Source organism: Nycticebus coucang, chromosome 9, assembly GCF_027406575.1.
Source record: "Nycticebus coucang isolate mNycCou1 chromosome 9, mNycCou1.pri, whole genome shotgun sequence".
Taxonomy (NCBI): Eukaryota; Metazoa; Chordata; class Mammalia; order Primates; family Lorisidae; genus Nycticebus; species Nycticebus coucang.
This window is the reverse complement of record NC_069788.1, coordinates 65911018-65932039: the sequence shown is the minus strand read 5'-3', so window position 1 is coordinate 65932039 and position 21022 is coordinate 65911018. Positions and strand designations below refer to the sequence as shown.

General features: G+C 42.7%; 1 protein-coding gene across 1 annotated transcript in view; it reads left to right on the top strand.

Annotated features, from left to right (window-relative positions):
* Window positions 1-21022, top strand: part of SIRT5 (sirtuin 5) — a 38064-nt gene that overhangs the window by 12964 nt on the left and 4078 nt on the right. Inside the window, exons 3-8 of the mRNA XM_053603515.1 lie at window positions 1486-1619; window positions 3686-3911; window positions 5602-5689; window positions 6601-6654; window positions 12208-12331; window positions 14026-14141. Of these exons, the coding sequence (XP_053459490.1) occupies window positions 1486-1619; window positions 3686-3911; window positions 5602-5689; window positions 6601-6654; window positions 12208-12331; window positions 14026-14141 (742 nt within the window). The remainder of the gene's footprint in view (window positions 1-1485; window positions 1620-3685; window positions 3912-5601; window positions 5690-6600; window positions 6655-12207; window positions 12332-14025; window positions 14142-21022) is intronic.

The window sequence follows — 21022 nt, the reverse complement described above, 5'->3', positions numbered from 1 at the left end:
TCGGCTTTTTCTTTCCCAGTTCTTCCTGGTAGGACAGCTTGAATCTCCAGATGGGCTTGTCTTCCATACCAGGCCATCTCTGGAAGGAATTGACTTCAGCCAAACCTTTGGTAAAACTGGCAGGGTAGTTGGGTTGACTATACCTGCAGAGGACAGCGTATTTTAGCATCTTCTTTTCATTCAGTCTGAGGCTGCCAGGAACGTGGTCCTGGAGAGCTCTGGGAATGTAGCCGGAGAGGATGCTGGTGCTCTCTGCATGTCTGTTCCTGAGAGTCTGTCTTTGTTCATTTTCACAGTAATCTATTGTAGGGCAGAGAGGAAGGAGAGGGGAGGAGGGCTTGAGCCTTTATTGAGAGTGTCTGTCTTGAGCCAGGCGTAGCACGTGGCTCTGGACTTAGGAGGATGAGGAAGGCCCATCCCTGACTAGAGGGGGTCATGTCTGAGAAACTAGTAGAATGTGCCTAACAGCTGGGGATACAAAATGAGGCCACTTTGCCGTTTAGTGGTCAAGTTAACTGTCTCTGAGTCCCTACCTTACTAGCTTTCTTCTTTGCCCACTTCCCACCTGTCACCAGTTCCATCTCTGGGGACACTCATTCAGTCCAAGGGTTAGCCTTGGTTGCATTCCCTCAAGAGGGGAAGGGCAGGAGCCCGCGCAGTCAGCTGAAGAACTCAGTTCCACATTTGCTAAGTCTTTAGTGCTTTAACACAGGTTGGGCACTCCTGGAAGTCCCCATGTCTGGGACTTACCCTGCTTCTGTGGCCTGGGCCTGCCCTGGGTGAAGCAGTCCAGTCCTCCCTTCTTGGGAGTCTCTCTTCCCCTGGCAGCTTATGCCCAGGCCCTCCTGAAACGTGAGGGCCTGCACAGATGCATCACCTGGGAGAGAAGATGTCGGTCTCACCCACCTGCTATGCCTGTGGCAGCGTGTTATTGAAAAGTTTGACTCGTATTTGAGCTGTCGAGGAGATAGTCACACATTCCTGTTTGGGGCAGAGCATTTGTTCACAGGAGAGGAGCCCTTGTCTTCACCTTGGGTTGCCATGCTGAGGGAAGTTGTACTAGCCAGATCCCCAAAGGGAAGGTGAATTTGAGGAGGAAGGGGAGGCCTTGAGGTCCTGTCACACACAAGCCTGTTTTACTTTTACAAGGAAAGATGAATTCCTACCCATTAGTCATTTTTAATCTTCATAATAACACTGCTCTAAGACAGATGCTACTGTACACCTCAAACAACCAAGGAGCCTGAGGATAGAAGGGGGTGAGTGTTTACATGAGAGCCGGGACTCAGTGCCTGGGGTGTGTGCCCAAAGGCCCTGCCTCTTTGATTTGTAGCTCACCCATCACTGCATGAGATGGCATCTTCATGGCACAGGGATGATTTTTGTTTGAGTATCTTAAAGTATAATTTCATGCAAAGTCAAGTTTCAAGGTACAGATGTCCAAATTGGCACACTTATCTAATAAAGGTTTTATTCTCTGTTTAGGTATGGCCGATTTTCGGACATTTTTTGCAAAAGCAAAGCACATAGTCATCATTTCAGGGGCTGGTGTTAGTGCCGAAAGCGGGGTTCCGACCTTCAGAGGAGCCGGAGGTTATTGGAGAAAATGGCAGGCTCAGGTTGGTAATATTTCCAGAACATGGACAGAGTCTTTTGAATGAAGTTATGACAGAGTTTGACTTAGAACCTATACCAGTGCCTGAAACCCAAAGGGAAACGTTTACCTGTGACCCTATTGTTCTCTTGATTTGGCATCAACTCAGAACTCTTATGATTGAGGTCTAAAATTTAAGCAAAGAAACCACTTTCCTTACTTTGTAGATATGTGTAAGTTGCATTTATTCAGACAACAATTTCTTCTATTCATTGTGTTAAAGCAGAATCAGAAAACTTTGGTTAGCGTAATTCATTACTAGAACTTCTGTGAACTTTCATGTTAAAACTAAGGCTTAGGACTTGATATTAAAACATCTCTGGGAAGGCCATTGAAATGTTAAGTTCTGTGCAGGTAGGTGTGGATCATTTTTGCTAATTCAGTTTTTGAGATATACATACAATTAAAGGTCACCAATTTTAAGGTTAAAATTCAATGAATTTTAACCAGTGGATATAGTTGTGCAGCCCCCATCATGATGCTATGTTCCCTCCCATCCACCCAGACTCAGAACATAGTTTTGGAGGACAGGGGATTTTGCCTGTTGTATTGATTTCACTGTTCTAGCTCACAGAACTCTGGTACATTGTAGGTCCTTAGTGGATTTTGTTGGTTGAATGAAGGCAATCATAATTACTTCAGAACATGACTTCCCTAATTAGTAGGTCATTTCTCGCTGAGTATAAAGTTCATGAACCTGACCCTTCCTTCCTCCCATGAGTGTGTGCAACTGGCAGACGTGTGGGATGTTTTGGCACCCCTCTGCTGCCTTCTGGTGAGGCCTGGGGCCAGCACCTGGTGATGGGGGTCCTTCACCTAAAGGTGAAAGGGGAAGAGCAGGAGCCCTTAGGGTCCAGGGAGGAAGAAAGGCAACCAAGGGCTATTGCTGGACCCAAAGCAGCAGAGGTAGGACCTCAGGGGATGCAGGTGGTGCGTGGAGGGTGCTCCGTTGTGTCAGGGAGGCTCAGAGTTGGAAGGGTGTGCGAAGGAGTTAATCAGAACACATTTTCCTCCATCCCTCGTTATAAGGACACCTATGGACATGTTCATGTGCCAGCTGCTCCAGACCACTCATGTTCGGGGTGGGAGAGCAGGAAGGAGGGCAGCACGGGCTGGGTGGGCCCTAGTGTGGACGTCCCCACGCAAAGCAGAGGCTGGCATTGTTACCAAGCAGAGGGGGCCTTTATGGAGGAATAGATGTACAGCGTTCAATGTGTTCAGTCTCAATCCCTGACAGAGAAACCGCATTTTTAAAATTAACAGAATTGAGGCAGAATTTATATAGAATACAATGTATGCACTGTGTACATTGTGTCCAATCTGATGAGTCTTGACACACACCTGTGTGACACCACCACCTCCAGTCAAGTACAGAGCATTTTGGTCATGGCTGAAGTTCCCTGTGCCCTTCCCAGTCCAGACAACCACTGCTCTGGTATTCCATCTAGGTGAGCTCTGTCTCTTCTGGCAGGTGAGCCACACTCTAAACATGTATGTTTTACATAGTCTGTTGACATGTACATACTATTTTATATGTGTAGTTGTGTGTACGTGCCATGTGTGTATATGTGTAATTGTGAGAGTTGTGTGTGTGTGTAGCTGTAGTTCTAAAAACCGAATTCTCAACGATGACCATTTTACCTCAGTCGGCCATTTTGCATTTCATATTTTTCCTGGGCGCACTCAAAATTATATTCCCTTTGTATATTTTGGGACTCCATGAATAAGTAGATTCAACCGCAAATACTGCCGTGCATGTTACAGTACTTCCTGTTCGCAACTACTTGAAGGGTAGGTGGGGCAGGTTGCGCTGTCCTGCTTCACCACTGGGGAGATTCAGGCAGATATCTCCCGGCCCCGGGTCAGCGGCTGGACTTGGGGGTTGCTGCTTGAACCTGAAGCCACCCTGCTGCCACCTGCTCCCTTCTGACACCACTTACCCCCTCTAGAGAAGAGGGGCCTGTGTAGTTGCCCAGGGCTCAGCGCCTGCTGCCCAGCTCCCCCCCAACCCCTGCCTCCTCTCACACCCAGGACCTGGCGACCCCACAGGCCTTTGCCCACAACCCGTCTCGCGTGTGGGAGTTCTATCACTACCGGCGCGAGGTTGTGCGCACCAAGGAGCCCAATCCTGGGCACCTCGCGATTGCCGAGTGTGAGGCCCGGCTAGGCAAACAGGGCCGACGGATCATGGTCATCACCCAGAATATTGATGAGTTGCACCGCAAGGCTGGCACCAAGAACCTTCTGGAAATCCATGGTAAGGGCCCTTCAGACTCACATGGGGTGGGAAACCACACATTAAAACACCTCCTGCCATTTCATGATGAAATCATCTTGACAAAATCACCCATGCATATTAGTCAGGGCCTTGTTTAGTTCCAAATGATGAAAACTCTTGTTTTAACTTAGAAGAATATAAACAAACCCCTTCATTTTATCATCTCTCCTTCCCTCCCTGCTGAACACCTGTCTTATCCCCCAGGGTGCTATGGCATTTTCCTTAGGGACACTTCAGTGCCTTGTGCCACCTGAACAGCCACTCTCAGTAGTGGGAGGATCACCCTGGCCCCCGGCAGTATTCAGTTGCCATTTCCTACACTGTTGCTCTTCAGAATGAGGGCTGGGAGCCAGCAATGGCACATCCCCTGGGAGCTTGTCAGAAAAGCAGAATTTCTCCGGCTCCAGCTGCACCCACTGAATCAGAATCTGCATTTTCCCAAGAGCCCCAGGAGTCCAATGTTTGTGGGCTGCTGGCAGCGTGGCCCTGCCCACTAGGCTCCTGGACAGGACACTGTGTGGTGAGATAGCTGCCCCACCTGGGCCAGGGAGTGGGATGTCTGGGCCTTGAGGGGAGCGGGAGGCTTCAGCAGGATTGGCAGGAAGAAAGACTTCAGCTTCAGGGGCTGAAGTCCATTCCCATTCCCTTTCCCTTTGTTCCCATGGGTACACTCCACTGAAGCTGTGCTTCCGCCCTACCTGGAGCTTTAGGGGGCTTCTGGCTCTGTGCCTTTGGCTGCAGCAAATCCCCCAAGTTAGTGCTTTTGGTGGCATTTATATTGGGTCTGTCTGGCTTCCCTTCTCCACCCTAGAGAGTCTCTCCCTTCCCTCTGGTTCTTCTCTCCTCTTTGTTCTCACCAAAAGTCTAATGCATTCATTCTCATGGGCACAGGTGTTCAAATGGTGTCCAAGGCCGTTTTCCTTTAAAGAGTTTTCCTTCACACCCCAGGAAAGCATGTCTTAAGTGCAGTGTGCCAGTGTGGGTGTTTGTTTCTGTGTGTGCAGGGAAGCTGCCTCCTTTTGCTTAGGCTCAAGGTTACCCTAGTAAGGAAAAGGGGGTGCTGTCCACCTGGATCTTATCTCTTCTGTGTCTCAGGAGCAGTCAGCCACCTATTGACTGTCCTTGGGGTACCTACATCTGCCCGTTCAGGGCTCTTTTCGTTTCTTTGCAATGTCAGAAATGTTGGCCATGTTATAGCCATGCATAAGCCAGAGATGATAGTGCCTCTTTTACAGAGTTGTCGTAAGGATTGAATAAGATCATACATGCATGTCAGTCAGAGTTGTCATAAGGATTGAATAAGATCATACATGCATGTTAGAAGATGAGAACTCTTCTTTTAACTTAGGAGAATATAAACAAACCCCTTCATTTTATCGACTCTGATCATCAATTTTAAGATGCATCTACCCTGTGCCCACTTTTGTCCACATGAACGTCACTCCCAGGTCAACTGAAAACATGTTAGTCATAGAGTTAGTTATGTTCCCCAGGTTATAAAGTCCCTGAGGGTGTATGCCCGCACACCTGTGCATTTCCCATGACACCCACGACAGGCCCTTTGCTAAAATGAAGTACAGAAATGAAATTATTTTGTACCCATTTAGACATGGAGACAATTGCTCTTCATTATACTAAATTCTGGACTTGATTAACGTGTATTTTTTAGGTAGCTTATTTAAAACTCGATGTACCTCTTGTGGAGTTGTGGCCGAAAATTACAAGAGTCCAATTTGTCCAGCTTTATCAGGAAAAGGGTAATTACACTGCACTTCTGAATAAGTATGTGTTGTTTTCTTCTTTAAGGCAAACATAAATGTGAAGAAGTTGAACATTAACCAAAGATTCCCATGGGTATTTATGAGAGTTAAGACTAGAGACAGTTCAGTGATATGATAAAGAGAAATATTTTGCTTACAATTTACATTGTTAAGTGAAAAGCATGGGGTACCAAACTGTATCCAATATGATCCCAAGTTTGTATCTAAGAGCGCGTGCACACACGCTTGCCGTGTTTGTGGATCGTATAGTTAAAAGACCAGAAGAGAGATGAGGTATAGTAACCAGTGTGATGTAAGCGTTCCTAATTCTATATGAAATCAGCACAATGTGCCCCATAAATGCATTAATGTATACGTGATCTATGTGTTTATGATTTAATTAAAAATAAATAAAATAAATACAAGACCTGAAGAAAATACGACAACATGTTAATAGGGATTATCAGGAGTGGAAGGGTTATGGGTAACTTTTATTTATTTCTTATAGTCTTGTGAATTTTCCAACATTCCTATAAGTATGTACTATTATTATAATTAGGGAAACGTTTGAGAGTAGATTCAGAATATCAAGAAAAATTCTATTGCACCATTTTAAGACAGCATAAATTATATAAATAATATGTAAGTACAGTGGCATTGCAGAGGATTCAAATGGTGATGACGAAGACCAATCAGGAAGCTCTCCCTTAGCTCCTCCCCACATACAGACTCCCCCTCTGATATAACAGCCACTGGTGGTTAATGCCTGGGGTTAGGAATTTTGTACTGCATTCTGCCAGACAAATAAACAAACTTATTGGATTATATTATTTCCTTGTTGACATTGACATTCTTTTTTTCTAATATTATTTCTAATTATTTTTCTAATATTATTATTATTACTTCAGTGCTCCAGAACCTGAAACTCAAGAAGCCAGAATCCCCGTTGAGAAACTTCCCCGGTAGGTTAAAAAGAAAAAGCTTTGATTTGTTTTTGGTGTCCCAGATCGTAAAAATAAAGGAAAGTTAGGAGTCAAAACCTAAATGTTTATTTGGTGACATGCCTCTTAAATCAAATGCAGAAATGTAAAAATCAGCCTTTGACCTCTGAGACCAAAGGCAGAAGGACAAAGATGAACCAAACCAGAGTGAAAAGAGCAATTTCTTTCCGATCCCTTTTTGTTTTGTGTTGGGGCATAATTTGAGGTCTGAGAGGTTTCTGAAGCTGTTAAAAGACAGATGGTCATGGAGTGTATAGAAAGCAGGGAGGCTGGATCCTGTAACTGGTCAGCTAATGTCACCAGAATTATTTTTTTTTTTTTTTTTTTTTTTTTCTTTTTTTTTTTTATTGTTGGGGATTCATTGAGGGTACAATAAGCCAGTTACACTGATTGCAATTGTTAGGTAAAGTCCCTCTTGCAATCATGTCTTGCCCCCATAAAGTGTGACACACACTAAGGCCCCACCCCACTCCCTCCCTCTCTCTTTCTGCTTCCCCCCCCATAACCTTAATTGTCATTAATTGTCCTCATATCAAGATTGAGTACATAGGATTCATGCTTCTCCATTCTTGTGATGCTTTACTAAGAATAATGTCTTCCACTTCCATCCAGGTTAATACGAAGGATGTAAAGTCTCCATTTTTTTTAATGGCTGAATAGTATTCCATGGTATACATATACCACAGCTTGTTAATCCATTCCTGGGTTGGTGGGCATTTAGGCTGTTTCCACATTTTGGCGATTGTAAATTGAGCTGCAATAAACAGTCTAGTACAAGTGTCCTTATGATAAAAGGATTTTTTTCCTTCTGGGTAGATGCCCAGTAATGGGATTGCAGGATCGAATGGGAGGTCTAGGTTGAGTGCTTTGAGGTTTCTCCATACTTCTTTCCAGAAAGGTTGTACTAGTTTGCAGTCCCACCAGCAGTGTAAAAGTGTTCCCTTCTCTCCACATCCACGCCAGCATCTGCAGTTTTGAGATTTTGTGATGTGGGCCATTCTCTCTGGGGTTAGATGATATCTCAGGGATGTTTTGATTTGCATTTCTCTAATATATAGAGATGATGAACATTTTTTCATGTGTTTGTTAGCCATTCGTCTGTCGTCTTTAGAGAAAGTTCTATTCATGTCTCTTGCCCATTGATATAGGGGATTGTTGGCTTTTTTCATGTGGATTAATTTGAGTTCTCTATAGATCCTGGTTATCAAGCTTTTGTCTGATTGAAAATATGCAAATATCCTTTCCCATTGTGTGGGTTGTCTCTTTGCTTTGGTTATCGTCACCTTAGCTGTACAGAAGCTTTTCAGTTTAATGAAGTCCCATTTGTTTATTTTTGTTGTTGTTGCAATTGCCATGGCAGTCTTCTTCATGAAGTCTTCCCCCAGGCCAATATCTTCCAGTGTTTTTCCTATGCTTTCTTTGAGGATTTTTATTGTTTCGTGCCTTAAATTTAAGTCCTTTATCCATCTTGAATCAATTTTTGTGAGTGGGGAAAGGTGTGGGTCCAGTTTCAGTCTTTTACACGCAGACATCCAATTCTCCCAACACCATTTATTGAATAGGGAGTCTTTCCCCCAAGGTAAGTTCTTGTTTGGTTTATCGAAGATTAGGTGGTTGTAAGATGTTAGTTTCATTTCTTGGTGTTCAATTCGATTCCAAGTGTCTATGTCTCTGTTTTTGTGCCAGTACCATGCTGTCTTGAGCACTATGGCTTTGTAGTACAGACTCAAATCTGGTATGCTGATGCCCCCAGCTTTATTTTTGTTACTAAGAACTGCCTTAGCTATACGGGGTTTTTTCCGGTTCCATACAAAACGCAGAATCATTTTTTCCAAATCTTGAAAGTACGATGTAGGTACTTTGATAGGAATGGCATTGAATAGGTAGATTGCTTTGGGAAGTATAGACATTTTAACAATGTTGATTCTTCCCATCCATGAGCATGGTATGTTCTTCCATTTGTTAATATCCTCTGCTATTTCCTTTCTGAGGAGTTCATAGTTTTCTTTATAGAGGTCCTTCACCTCCTTCGTTAGGTATATTCCTAGGTATTTCATTTTCTTTGAAACTATGGTGAAGGGAGTTGTGTCCTTAATTAGCTTCTCATCTTGACTGTTATTGGTGTATACAAAGGCTACTGACTTGTGGACATTGATTTTATATCCTGAAACATTACTGTATTTTTTGATGACTTCTAGGAGTCTTGTGGTTGAGTCTTTGGGGTTCTCTAAGTATAAGATCATGTCGTCAGCAAAGAGGGAGAGTTTGACCTCCTCTGCTCCCATTTGGATTCCCTTTATTTCCTTGTCTTGCCTAATTGTATTGGCTAGAACTTCCAGCACTATGTTGAATAGTAAAGGTGACAGAGGACAACCTTGTCTGGTTCCAGTTCTAAGAGGAAAAGCTTTCAGTTTTACTCCATTCAGTAAAATATTGGCTGTGGGTTTGTCATAGATAGCTTCAATCAGTTTTAGAAATGTGCCACCTATGCCTATACTCTTCAGTGTTCTAATTAGAAAAGGATGCTGGATTTTATCAAATGCTTTTTCTGCATCTATTGAGAGGATCATGTGATCTTTATTTTTGCCTCTGTTAATATGGTGGATAACGTTTATGGACTTGCGTATGTTGAACCAGCCTTGCATCCCTGGGATGATGTCACCAGAATTATTAATCCAGGGTTAGGCAGGCAACAAAAGGTCTTGGTAAGGGAAGTTATAGGATCAAACAGAATTCTTTTTTAATTTTATTTTTTAATTGACATATACCGATTATACATATTCATGGGATACATACTGATAATTTTGACATATATGATATATAGTGAATAGATCAGAATAATTAGCATATCCATTATCTCAAACATTTATCATTTCTTTGTCCAAACAGAATTTTTGTAGATTAAAAAAAAAAAAAACAACTCTAAGAATAGCAGGTCCTCAACCTTTTTAGCACCAGAGACCAATTTCATGGAAGATAATTTTTCCATGGATGGGAATTAGGGATGGGACAACAGGTGGAGCTCAGGCATTGATGCTGCGTGGCCTGGTTTCTAACAGGCCGGAGACTGCGTAGCTCAGGGGTTGGGACCACAACCTAAGAAGATTTTTATTTCAGTTTTCAGGACCAGATATTAAAACAATACTTTCAAAAGTTTTTCACTAAACTAATTCCATGCTATGTTGATGGGCATTACTTCGAAAAAAAAATGTTAAGTGCTGAAATAAATATGGAAACATTAAACCAAAGTTACAACACATTTGATCCACTGTAGGACTTCTCCAAGCATCTAATCCAGGGGTCCTCGAACTTTTTAAACAGGGGGCCAGTTCACTGTCCCTCAGACCGTTGGAGGGCCGGACTATAGTTTAAAAAAAAAAAAAAACAAACTATGAACAAATTCCTATGCACACTGCACATATCTTATTTTGAAGTAAAAAAACAAAACTGGAACAAATACAATATTTAAAATGAAGAACAAGTAAAGTTAAATCAACAAACTTACCAGTATTTCAATGGGAACTATGGGCCTGCTTTTGGCTAATGAGATGGTCAATGTCCGGTTCCATATTTGTCACTGCTAGTCGTAACAAGTGATGCAAGTGTGCATCAGTTAGTCTAGATCTGGTTGGAGATTTCAGATGTTTCATTCTGGAAAAAGTCTGTTCACAGACATAAGTGCTGCCAAAGACGGTTGCCATTTTGAGTGCATGGTTCCTGAGATTAGGGTATGTCTCAGAGGGGAGAGATGCATGGAAATTAGGAAGGCTGCTTGACTTGAATGTGTCTTTCAGAGAGTCACAATTCTGCAGTTCAGCCAGTTCCATTTGGTACTGTATCCACATTTTCAATGTCAATAGAAAATGGGTTACGGAAAAGCTGTATGTCCTGTTCATGGAAATGAAGCTCTTTAAATCTAAATTGGAACTCCTTTTGCAACTTTTCCAGTGAATCAACACATGTTTTATTTGGGAATGCAACCAATGGTTTTTCTGCCAACAGATTTTGAGTTGTGGGGAGACGGCAGAAATTTTCCTCCTTCACTTGTTTGATGAGGAGGCCTGATTTTACTTCAAGTGCTTTCACATGTGATTGCATATCACAGATGAGCTTCCCCTTTCCTTGAAGTTGCACAGTGAAACTGTTGAGTAGCTCTGTTACAACTGTCAGAAAGGCAAGGTGCCATTTCCATTCTGCATCATTGAGCTCTGATACTTCTTTGTTTTTTGAAAGCAGAAAAGCTGTAATCTGTGGAAGTAAGTCATAGAAATGTTTCAAAACTCTCCCTCGACTCAGCCAACAGACTTGTGTGAACTTTTCCAGTTCACACTAGCCTGTGTGAGCCGCACTGCAATCTGTGAACTCGCACAGGAATCTGATCACGTGGGTCTTCTCACCCACGCGATCAGATTCCACTGCAGGAAAAAAGAAGGCACGTATGCCTTTTTTCTTCCAAATCCAATGCAAGTTCAGCCATACAAGCATATGGCTGAACTCACAATGCTCAGAGATCGCAACAGTGTGAACCGGGGCTTACACAGCACACAACATACAACATCATACACAACTGACTAGCAATCAGAATATAAATGCAGGGGAGTCCGAGAGTTCTGTTCACATTCCACACATGTGCACTGTGGGCCTGGGACGAGTTAGCTGCTAAGCAAGACAGGCAGCAGGGGCAAAAACACCCAGCGGGCCGGATAAATGTCCTTGGCAGGCCGCATGTGGCCTGCGGGCCATAGTTTGAGGACCCCTGATCTAATCACTAAAGACTGTTGTTGCTGTCTAAAAAGTGGTTGTGGTATGTTAACACTTTGCTGACTTCTTAACCACAAAACCCTTTTTACTTTTTACATAAGGGTTTTCATTGCTAGATTCTGAAGTTTCAATCTGAAAGGATAGGGAGTCTTGGGGATTCCTGTGATGTAGGAGGTTCATATGGAAATGGTGTTTGGAAGAAATGAATTTAGAAGGTTTGTAGAGGATGACCTAGAGGTAGGAGAGAGTGAACGGTGAGAGATTTTTGGTGATGGACACTGGAGAACTTGGCTCTGGATACTACAGATCAGGCCAGGGAGAGGTGAATCTGAGAGAACTTGAGAGGCAAATGTTGATAAAATCAGGGATGGTTGGGGTGTTGGAGCAAAGGTGAGTCTGATATTACTCCCAGGTCTAGATGACTGTGAGCACAGTGGTGCCAAGGAGTAGAATGAAGTAGCTGGGAACAAACAGCCATTTAGAAAGGGAACATCAAGCTTAGCTGAAGCAGCATGTCAGCACATCACCTTAGTGCACACAGACACGGTCTAACTTCATGAGGATGGTTAGACTTTGGACTGCATATCCAGGGTGAGCCCACAGGGTTGGGGAGGGAAGGGATAGGGGATAAGAAGCCTCCTAGGTGACCCATTTGAGTGGCTGGGTTTGGGGCAGCTGCCAGCCTCCCTCTGGTCCATTGGGCAGACCTGGCAGGGCCAGTTCAGGGTTGGCTGAAGGATCTCCTTCCTCCAGGTGCGAAGAGGAAGGGTGCGGAGGCTTGCTGCGACCTCATGTTGTGTGGTTTGGAGAAAACCTGGATCCTGCCATTCTGGAGGAGGTTGACCGAGAGCTCACCCTCTGTGATTTATGTCTAGTGGTAGGTCCTGCCCTTCCCGGACCGGGATTTTCTGAAAGGCTGAAGACTGGGCTGGGGTTTCTTATTTCCTTCCTCTCTTCTCCCTCTCCCTTTCTTCTCCCCTCCCTCCCCTGCTTTTCTCTTTCTCTCCCTCCTTTCCTTCCTTTTCTTGAAATGGGTATTGAGAAGTCTTGTGGTATCCTATAGGAAAATTAAGAAACAATGAATAAGAATTGATTTGAAAAACATGAAACTATGCAAGACCCTGTCTTGGGCATCTCCAAGCCTTCTAGCCTACCACCCCTCAAAAGAAAAGAATATGTTTTGGGTTCATGTTTTTAAAATAATTAATTCTCATTATTAAATTTAATTGAGAAAATTTTGAAAAGTATAAGATTGTAAAGAGGAAATTAGAAATCACCCATCATCCACCATCCAGAAATAGCCACTGCTAGCAGTTGGATGTGTTCTCTTCTAGACCAGGGGTGAGCAGACTGTGGCCTTGGTCCAAATCTGGCCTGCTACCTGCTTTTGTAAATAAAGATTTATTGGAACACTGCCATGTTTATTCTGTGCACTCTCCATGGCTGCTTTCACATGACAACAGCAGAGTCGAGTACTTATGACAGAGATCATCTGACCTGCAAAGCCTAAAAAATTTTTTGTCTGGCCCTTTTCAGAAAATATTTGCCCATTTCTGGTCTAAACCTTTTCTTATGCAGATATACACATATTCATTAAAAATCAAAACCGAGTTCACGAGATATATTCTGTTTTGAGACGACTTTATTCACGTAGCAATTTACTTAGCACATTCCATGTCAGTACATCCAAATCTGTATCATCTTTTAATTGACCACACAGTAATCTACATATGGACAAAAATAATATATTCAGCTAATTCTCTATTGTTAGACATTTGGGCTTTTTCAAATTTAGATATTTTATTATTCATTTATTTATTTTTTTTATTTTAGACAAAGTGTAATTATGTCGCCCTGGGTAGAGTACTGAGGCGCCACAGCTCACAACAACCTCAAACTCTTGGGCTTAAGTAATTTTCTTGCTTCAGCCTCCCAAGTGGCTGGGACTACAAGTGCCCACCACAACGCCTGGCTATTTTTTTGTTGCAGTTGTCATTGTTGTTTAGCTGGCCTGAGCTAGTTTTTGAACCCACCAGCCTGGGTGTATGTGGCCAGCACCCTACCCGCTGAGCTATGGGCACTGCCAAAATTTAGATATTTTAAACAGTGCTGTGGGAAATATTCTTAGATACTAATCTAAGAATGCCCTTCAAATTATTTCTCTAGAACAAACACATTTCCTAGAAGTAGAATTAATTGGACAAATCATATGTATATTTCAAAATTTGCAAATGTTTGTATTGTAAGTTAGAAAATACAAAAAAGTTGTGGACCATTTGTATGAATTCAAAATGCGGAAATAAAAACAGAATTAACCCCAAAGCATGTAAATCGAGTGATTCCTTATTCTTCACAAATTCTAGTGATTCTTCACAAATTCTAGTGATTCACCAAACTGTCTCTGAACTTTCCACATAACCCTTAGATACTCTCCATTTTATCCCATCTAGCTGAGCTTTCCTCACCCCCTGCAACCACAGACTTAAGCTGAATTTATGTAAGGTTTTCTGAAAAATTATTCCTTCTCCCTGTATGTGGCCACACGTGCATTGTTGTGTGCTTGCCTTGTAGGTGGGCACTTCCTCTGTGGTGTACCCAGCTGCCATGTTTGCCCCCCAGGCGTCTGCCAGGGGAGTGCCAGTGGCCGAGTTTAACATGGAGACCACCCCTGCCACAAACAGATTCAGGTACAGGGACAACCTGGTGGGAGATGGGAGGTGGAGGGCAGGTGTGGTTGTGGTCATCTAAACCTGCTGTTCTAAGTAGAAACCAAAACATAGTGTTTGTTTTCTTGTTTGGTCTGTAGTTGCTTTTATGAAAGAACAAAATATCATTAACTATAGACTTCCCTGTATTGTTTTATATGGGCTTTGCCATAGGGCTTTTGTTCCTTCACATTTTGAGAGCTCTTCTTTAATTCTCTAGGCTTTGTTTTTCATTTGTAATTTTAAACTAGATTTAGTAATTGCCCAAAAATTCAGCAAGTAAGCCTGGGAGAAGACCACGCAGACCTTCCTCATGCGCTATTGTCATGGTGAAGCCACCCAGGAAAGTTCCTCTTTTATCTACTTGCCAAGAATGTTGTTTTTGTGGCTGTGTTCTGATCCTGTTTCTTAAGTTTGTATGGAAGGTATACATCATTACAGCGTGCATTTTTAGTCTTATTCCAGGTTCCATTCTGTGTCTTGACCTTTGTTTTGCTTTTTTTCTCCCCCTTTTTTTTGTTCATTTTTAATTCTTATCAGTTTGCTTAATTTCTTTCTAGAACAAGATAGACTATAAATAAGTAATGGATCAATATAAATAAATAAAACATAAGATTTTACTGATATATCTTGTCATTACCTTGGCTGTTTATTTTTATTTTTTTAATTTAAATTTTTTTAAATTTTAATTTACCTCTGTTACCCAGGTAGCCTTGAACTACTGGGCTCAAGTGATCTTCCTGCCTCAGTCTCCCAGGTGTCCAGGACTATAGGCACATGCTACCACACCTGACTAATAATAAATTTTTTTTTTTTTTTAGAGATGGGATCTCACTGTGTTGTCCAGGCTGGTTTCAAACTCCTGGCTTCAGGTGGTCCTCCTACCCTGGCCTCCCATAGTGCTAGGGTTACAGTCATGAGCTGCTGTGCCCAGCCAAAGCTTTTTTTATATACGCTACCAGTTGTATAAGTAACATAAGAAAAATGGGTAAATTGGACTTTATCAAAATTTAGAACTTTTGTACTTTAGTGGATACCATTAAGTGAAAAGACAGTCCACAGAAAATATTAAAATTCTGAAACGTTAGCCGGGCGTTGTGGCGGGCGCCTATAGTCCCAGCTACTTGGGAGGCTGAGGCAAGAGAATTGCTTAAGCCCAGGAGTTGGAGGTTGCTGTGAGCTGTGTGAAGGCCACGGCACTCTATTGAGGGCCATAAAGTGAGACTCTGTCTCTACAAAAAAAAAAAAAAATTCTGAAACGTTTGTAAGAAGCTGTGCGTGGTGGCTCACACCTATAATCCCAGCACTCTGGGAGGCTGATGTGGATTGCCTGAGCTCACAGATTCAAGAGGAGCCTGGGCCAGAGTGAGACCTTGTCTCTAAAAATAGCCAGGCATTGTGGCGAGTGCCTTAAACACTTAGCTGTGCCTAAGTCCCAGCTACTCGGGAGTCTGAGGCAAGAGAATCATTTGAGCCTAAGAGTTTGAGCTTGCTGTGAGCTGTGACGCCACAGCTCTACCATGGATGATTAAGTGAGACTCTGTCTCAGAAAAAAAAAAAAGATATATAAAAAAAGATAAAATATTTGTAAGTCTGATACTGACAAGGGATTTGTATCTAAAATAGATAAAGAATCTGAAAACTCAGTAATAAAAAGGCAAAAATTCAGTTTTAAAGTGTGCCAAAAGATTTGAAAAGACGTTTTCCAAATATATATACATGGCCAATAAGCGTGTTGAAATGATGCTGAACATCAGTAGACATCAGGGAAATGCAGATGAGAACTGCAGTGAGAGGTCACTTCACAACTACCAGCATGGCTGTGATGTTTACAACGAAGGAAACAACAAGTGTTGGTGAAGAAATTGGAACCTTTAGACATTGCTGGTGGGAATGTACAGTGGTGCGGTTGCTTTGGAAAACATCTGGCAGTTAAGTATGGTGTTACCATATGACCCAGCAATTCCCCTCCTCGGTAGACAGCCCTCGAAATGAGAGCTTAGTCTACACAGATATTTGTACATGATTTTTCATAGCAGCATCATTCATGGAAAAAGTGGAGACAGCCCAAATGTCCATCATCTGGTGGATGGATAAACAAAGTTTGGTGCATGTGTACAATGGCCTGTGTTTTAGCTATAAGGGGAATAAAGTACGGATGTGTGGCACGGATGCATGCCAGCACCAGGATGACTCGTGAAAACATGCTAAGTGAAAGAAGACAGTCGTAAAAGACCACAGAACGCATGACTCCATTTATACAAAATGTCCAGAAAAGGCAAGTTGGTAGGGAGAAGGTGGATTAGTGGTTGGCTGTTTGGAAGGGTGGGGAGGAGTAGGGAGTGAGTGCTGACCGGTACAGTGTTTCCTTTTAGGTTAATTAAAATGTTCTATAGTGGATTGTGGTGGTGGTTGTGCAATTCTGTGAATATACCAAAAAACACTGAATTATACTTTTTAAATGGGTGGATTGTATGTGGATTATATCTCAATAAAGCTGTTACATAATAAAGTAAATTTTCAGGCAGCACCTGTGGCTCAGTGAGTAGGGCACTGGCCCCATATACTGAGGGTGGTGGGTTTGAACCCGGCCCCAGCTAAACTGCAACAGCAAAAATAGCCGGGTGTTGTGGCGGGCGCCTGTGGTCCCAACTACTCGGGAGGCTGAGGCAAGAGAATCGCCTAAGCCCAAGAGCTGGAGGTTGCTGTGAGCTGTGACGTCATAGCACTCCTCCGAGGGTGACAAAGTAAGACTCTGCTCTAAAAAAAAAAGGTAAATTCTCTTCTGACTTGTCCACTGGAAAGTGGACATCTGATTTGTATTTGAGCACATGTGAGTAGCATCAGGACTACTTAACATCATCAAAAGTGCTACCAGAGTCGGGTAACTGAAGCCATTTGTCTACTTGAAAGACCATCCGAAAATGACAAGAGTGGGACAGGATAAACTTTCTGAAGTAGGACTGAAGCTTCAGCCAGAGTTCCTCAGCTTCACCTTGTCCTGTCTCAGTGTCAGCGTCTCTGTTCAGACCAACAGGCTTGCTAGTTAGCAACTCTTAGCGATTTGCCAAGCTGCTCATGGACCAGAACTGATCACGAGCACCATCCTGTGTGTCGGCTTCATGAGGAGCCTGACTTGTACTAGTAAGTCAGGATTTTCCCAGGTGAGTATAACTGATACAAGCCAACAAAGATTTTATCTCAGAGTCATCAAAGCTGACATTTAGAAGGGATTCCAGTGATCATTACCTCATCCCACTCAATTTTTCAAAAGGGGAAACCAACCCTAGAGTTGAACTCTACCCTAGGTCAGGGGTCAGCAAACTACTGCCAGTGGGGTGAATTTGCCCACCACCTGTATTTGTGGAAAAGTCTTACTGGAACGCAGTTGTGGCCACGTATCTGTATCACCTACAGCTTTTCTGCGCTAGAGCAGCAGAGTTGAGTAATTGCAACAGTGACCAACTGGTTTGCAATGGGTGGCCCTTTACAGAAAAAGTTTGCCAAACCTTGCTTTAGGTTAATGAGAAAAAAGAAAATTGGAATAATACTCCCCACTACTTTTAACTTGATTTTCTTTATCACCTAAACAGGTGGCTGGAGTGCTGCAGTATTTTAGAGTTGAATCTCAGGAGACTCCTTCAGCCTTATACAAGTTGTTTAGATTCTTCCCAGTTCTAATCTAGAGACAAAGTTACAGAGTTTGCTTCCCGTGAGAATGTATTTATAGTGTTGAGGTGTCACTCAGTTCCCGTTTAGGTTTTGCCATTTTCCCTGCCCGAAGGTTGTCTTGGATGATTGCTGATCAACTATGACTATTCAAGAAGAGCCTAGGCATTTTTGGATTTAAACATCAGTGTTTTAATTGTTACTCAACCCAGGGGTCCTCAGCATGTAGGGTTTTGTACATTTGCTGAGCAAAAATGGAATTAGTACTCCCGGTGAGCTGGTGTGCAGGGCCTTCCCAGCACCCGCAGCGCTTGGTGTCCGACGGCCTCCATGGTGTGCTCTATTCACCTTTGAATTTCTCTAAACTTTGAAATTTAATTGAAATCTATAAATATTAAGTATCTGCTATATACCAGACACTGTTGTAAGTGCTTAGGATAGGATATATCTGTAAACTAAACAAAAATCTACCAAATGAAGACGACAGTATGTGAGATGGTGCCAAGACCATGGGAAGAAGCAGGTGGAGTTGGGGGTGGGGCAGACGGGTTGCAGGACCCAAGTGGGTGGATGGAGCCATCCTCACTAAGAAGAGACCCGAGTAGGGCGGCGCCTGTGGCTCAGTGAGTAGGGCGCCAGCCCCATATGCCGAGGGTGGCGGGTTCAAACCCAGCCCCGGCCAAACTGCAACCAAAAAATAGCCGGGCGTTGTGGCGGGCGCCTGTAGTCCCAGCTGCTCAGGAGGCTGAGGCAAGAGAATCGCGTAAGCCCAAGAGTTAAGAGGTTGCTGTGAGCCGTGTGACGCCACGGCACTCTACCCGAGGGCGGTACAGTGAGACTCTGTCTCTACAAAAAAAAAAAAAAAAGAAGAGACCCGAGTAGAGACCTGAAGGAGGTGAAGGGGTCAGCTGAAGATGCCCGGGATACAGGCTTTCCAGACACTGAGATGACGCAGAGGAAGAGCCTCAAGGGAGAAGCGCACGTTGGGGAGTGAAGAAGGGCAGGAGGGTCAGCATGGCTGGACTGGAGGGAGAGTCCCAGGCCAGGCGGTCAGGGGAGCATCTCCTTTGTGTCTGGGAAGAGAGGCCCCCAGAGAAAGCTGACCGCCTGGGGAGTTAAGTCTAAGGAATTCTTAGATAAAAGTGTTACAGATTGCTGTAGTTAAGTCATTACTCATCCAGAGTGTGAAGAGGTCACTTCCTTTAAGTCACACTTGGCCACATTTGATAAAGAAGTCACAGGCCCTCTCTGGCTGGGCCAGCAAAAGACGGGGAGCAGAGGCCTCTCTGTCCACGCAGTTGGGGCCCCTAGTTGATCTGTTAATCCAAAAAGTCATTGAAAGCAAGACTAATAAAAAAGGACACATGCATGCCTTAAATGCTTTAATTTAAAGCATAAATTTGCCTTCATTTGCTGTTTTGGGGGGTAAAGCTAAAACCCTTTTTGTTTGACTAGGCTCTGCTCATTAAAGCTCAATTTTCTTGCATAAATCATACTGATAATTTTCCTAGTGTTCCCCAAATCTCTCTGAAAATAAGAATCATTCCAGCCCTTATAAAACAGGCAACCAAGAAAATGAGCTCCCAAGGCCCCAACCTAGACTTCCTGAATCAGAATTTCTAGGAGGGAAATGCCTGCTTTTGTGTGTAGTTAATAAGTGATCCAGGTGACTCTTTATCAGGAAATGTGGGAAAACGCTGGATTACAACTTCTGGATATTTCTATCTTTCTGTTCTTTTACAGGGGAGCAAGCATTTACAAAAAGAAACTCAAGAAGCAATCTTCCCCCAGTCTTTTACACTTGTACCTAATTTAACAGAATTATATTTAGTGACTATGTCTTTCCAAAGCATTCAACTAGTTTTTTTGGAAATAACTATGTTTTGCAGTTTATTACATAATTTTAAGTTAAATGAGATGATTACATTGACCTCTGAAAGTGGCCTGGATAGATTTAGAGTTAACACAGTAGACTTGGTTATCCTACAGCTGAGAAGGGGGCTGCAAAGTGCACCCCCTTCAAACATTGTTCATCTACAACCATTCATGTTTTAAAAGTTGACATCTAAAATTTTTCTCAAAACTATTTTAGTGTGGGACATGGTGGCTCACAACTATAATCTTAACACTTTGGGAAGCCAAGGCAGGAGAACTGTTTGAGGCCAAGAATTGCGACCAGCCTGAGCAAGAGCAAGACCCTATCTCTACAAAAGGCAGAACGATCGGCAATGCTCAGTAGTGCACGCCCGTAGTCCCAGCTACTTGGGAGGCTGAGGCATGAGTTTGAGGTTACAGTGAGCTATAATGATGCCACTATACTCTAGCTTGGGTGACTGAGCAAGACTGTCACAAAAGAAAAAAGAAAGAAAAGAATAAAAAACAGTTGAGAGAATGTAAACAATGTAACTTAATTGTACCTTTATATTAATCTGATATTTAAAAATGAAGTCTTTCAAAAAAAAAAATAGAAAAATGTGATTCCAGGTACACGGAAAGGAAAATACCATATCATGGTTTTAAGTATATCTAGTCAAATCTGAATGTCATAACTATTTGATACACATCATCCATTTATAATATAAGACACAAGCCCTTCTTTAACAATTGGAACCTTAGGCTGGGTATTGTGGTTCACACCTAAAATCCTAGCATTCTGGGAGGCCAAGATAGGTGGAACGCTTGAGCTCAAGAGTCGGACACCAGCCTTAGCAAGAGAGAGACCCTGTCTCTACTAATAATAGAAAAACTAGCCAGGCACCTATAGTTCCAGCTATTCAGGAGGCTGAGGCAAGAGGATCCCTTGACTCCAAGAGTTTGAGGTTGCTGGGAGCTATGATGCCACAAGTAGTTTAACCTGAGGCAACAAATACTCTGTCTCAAAAAAAAAAAAAAAAACCCACCAATTGGAACCTTCACATATTTTCTTTTCTCTTTGCACCTGTATCTCCATTTTACTGCTACTACAGAAATTTATACTAATGTAATATACTCATTTTTTTATTCTTGAAAATATTTTACTGACTACCCTATTATACTTCTGCAACAAGATATATGAATTGTTTCATTGTTTTCAATTTCCTTAAAATTTAAAAAGTGTTCTTTCTAGATTGAGTTATCACTATAATAATCTATAGTACATAGTTGTTGACACAGTTGCCCTCTGTAGAGTGCCATAGGGTCACAGCTCACAGCAA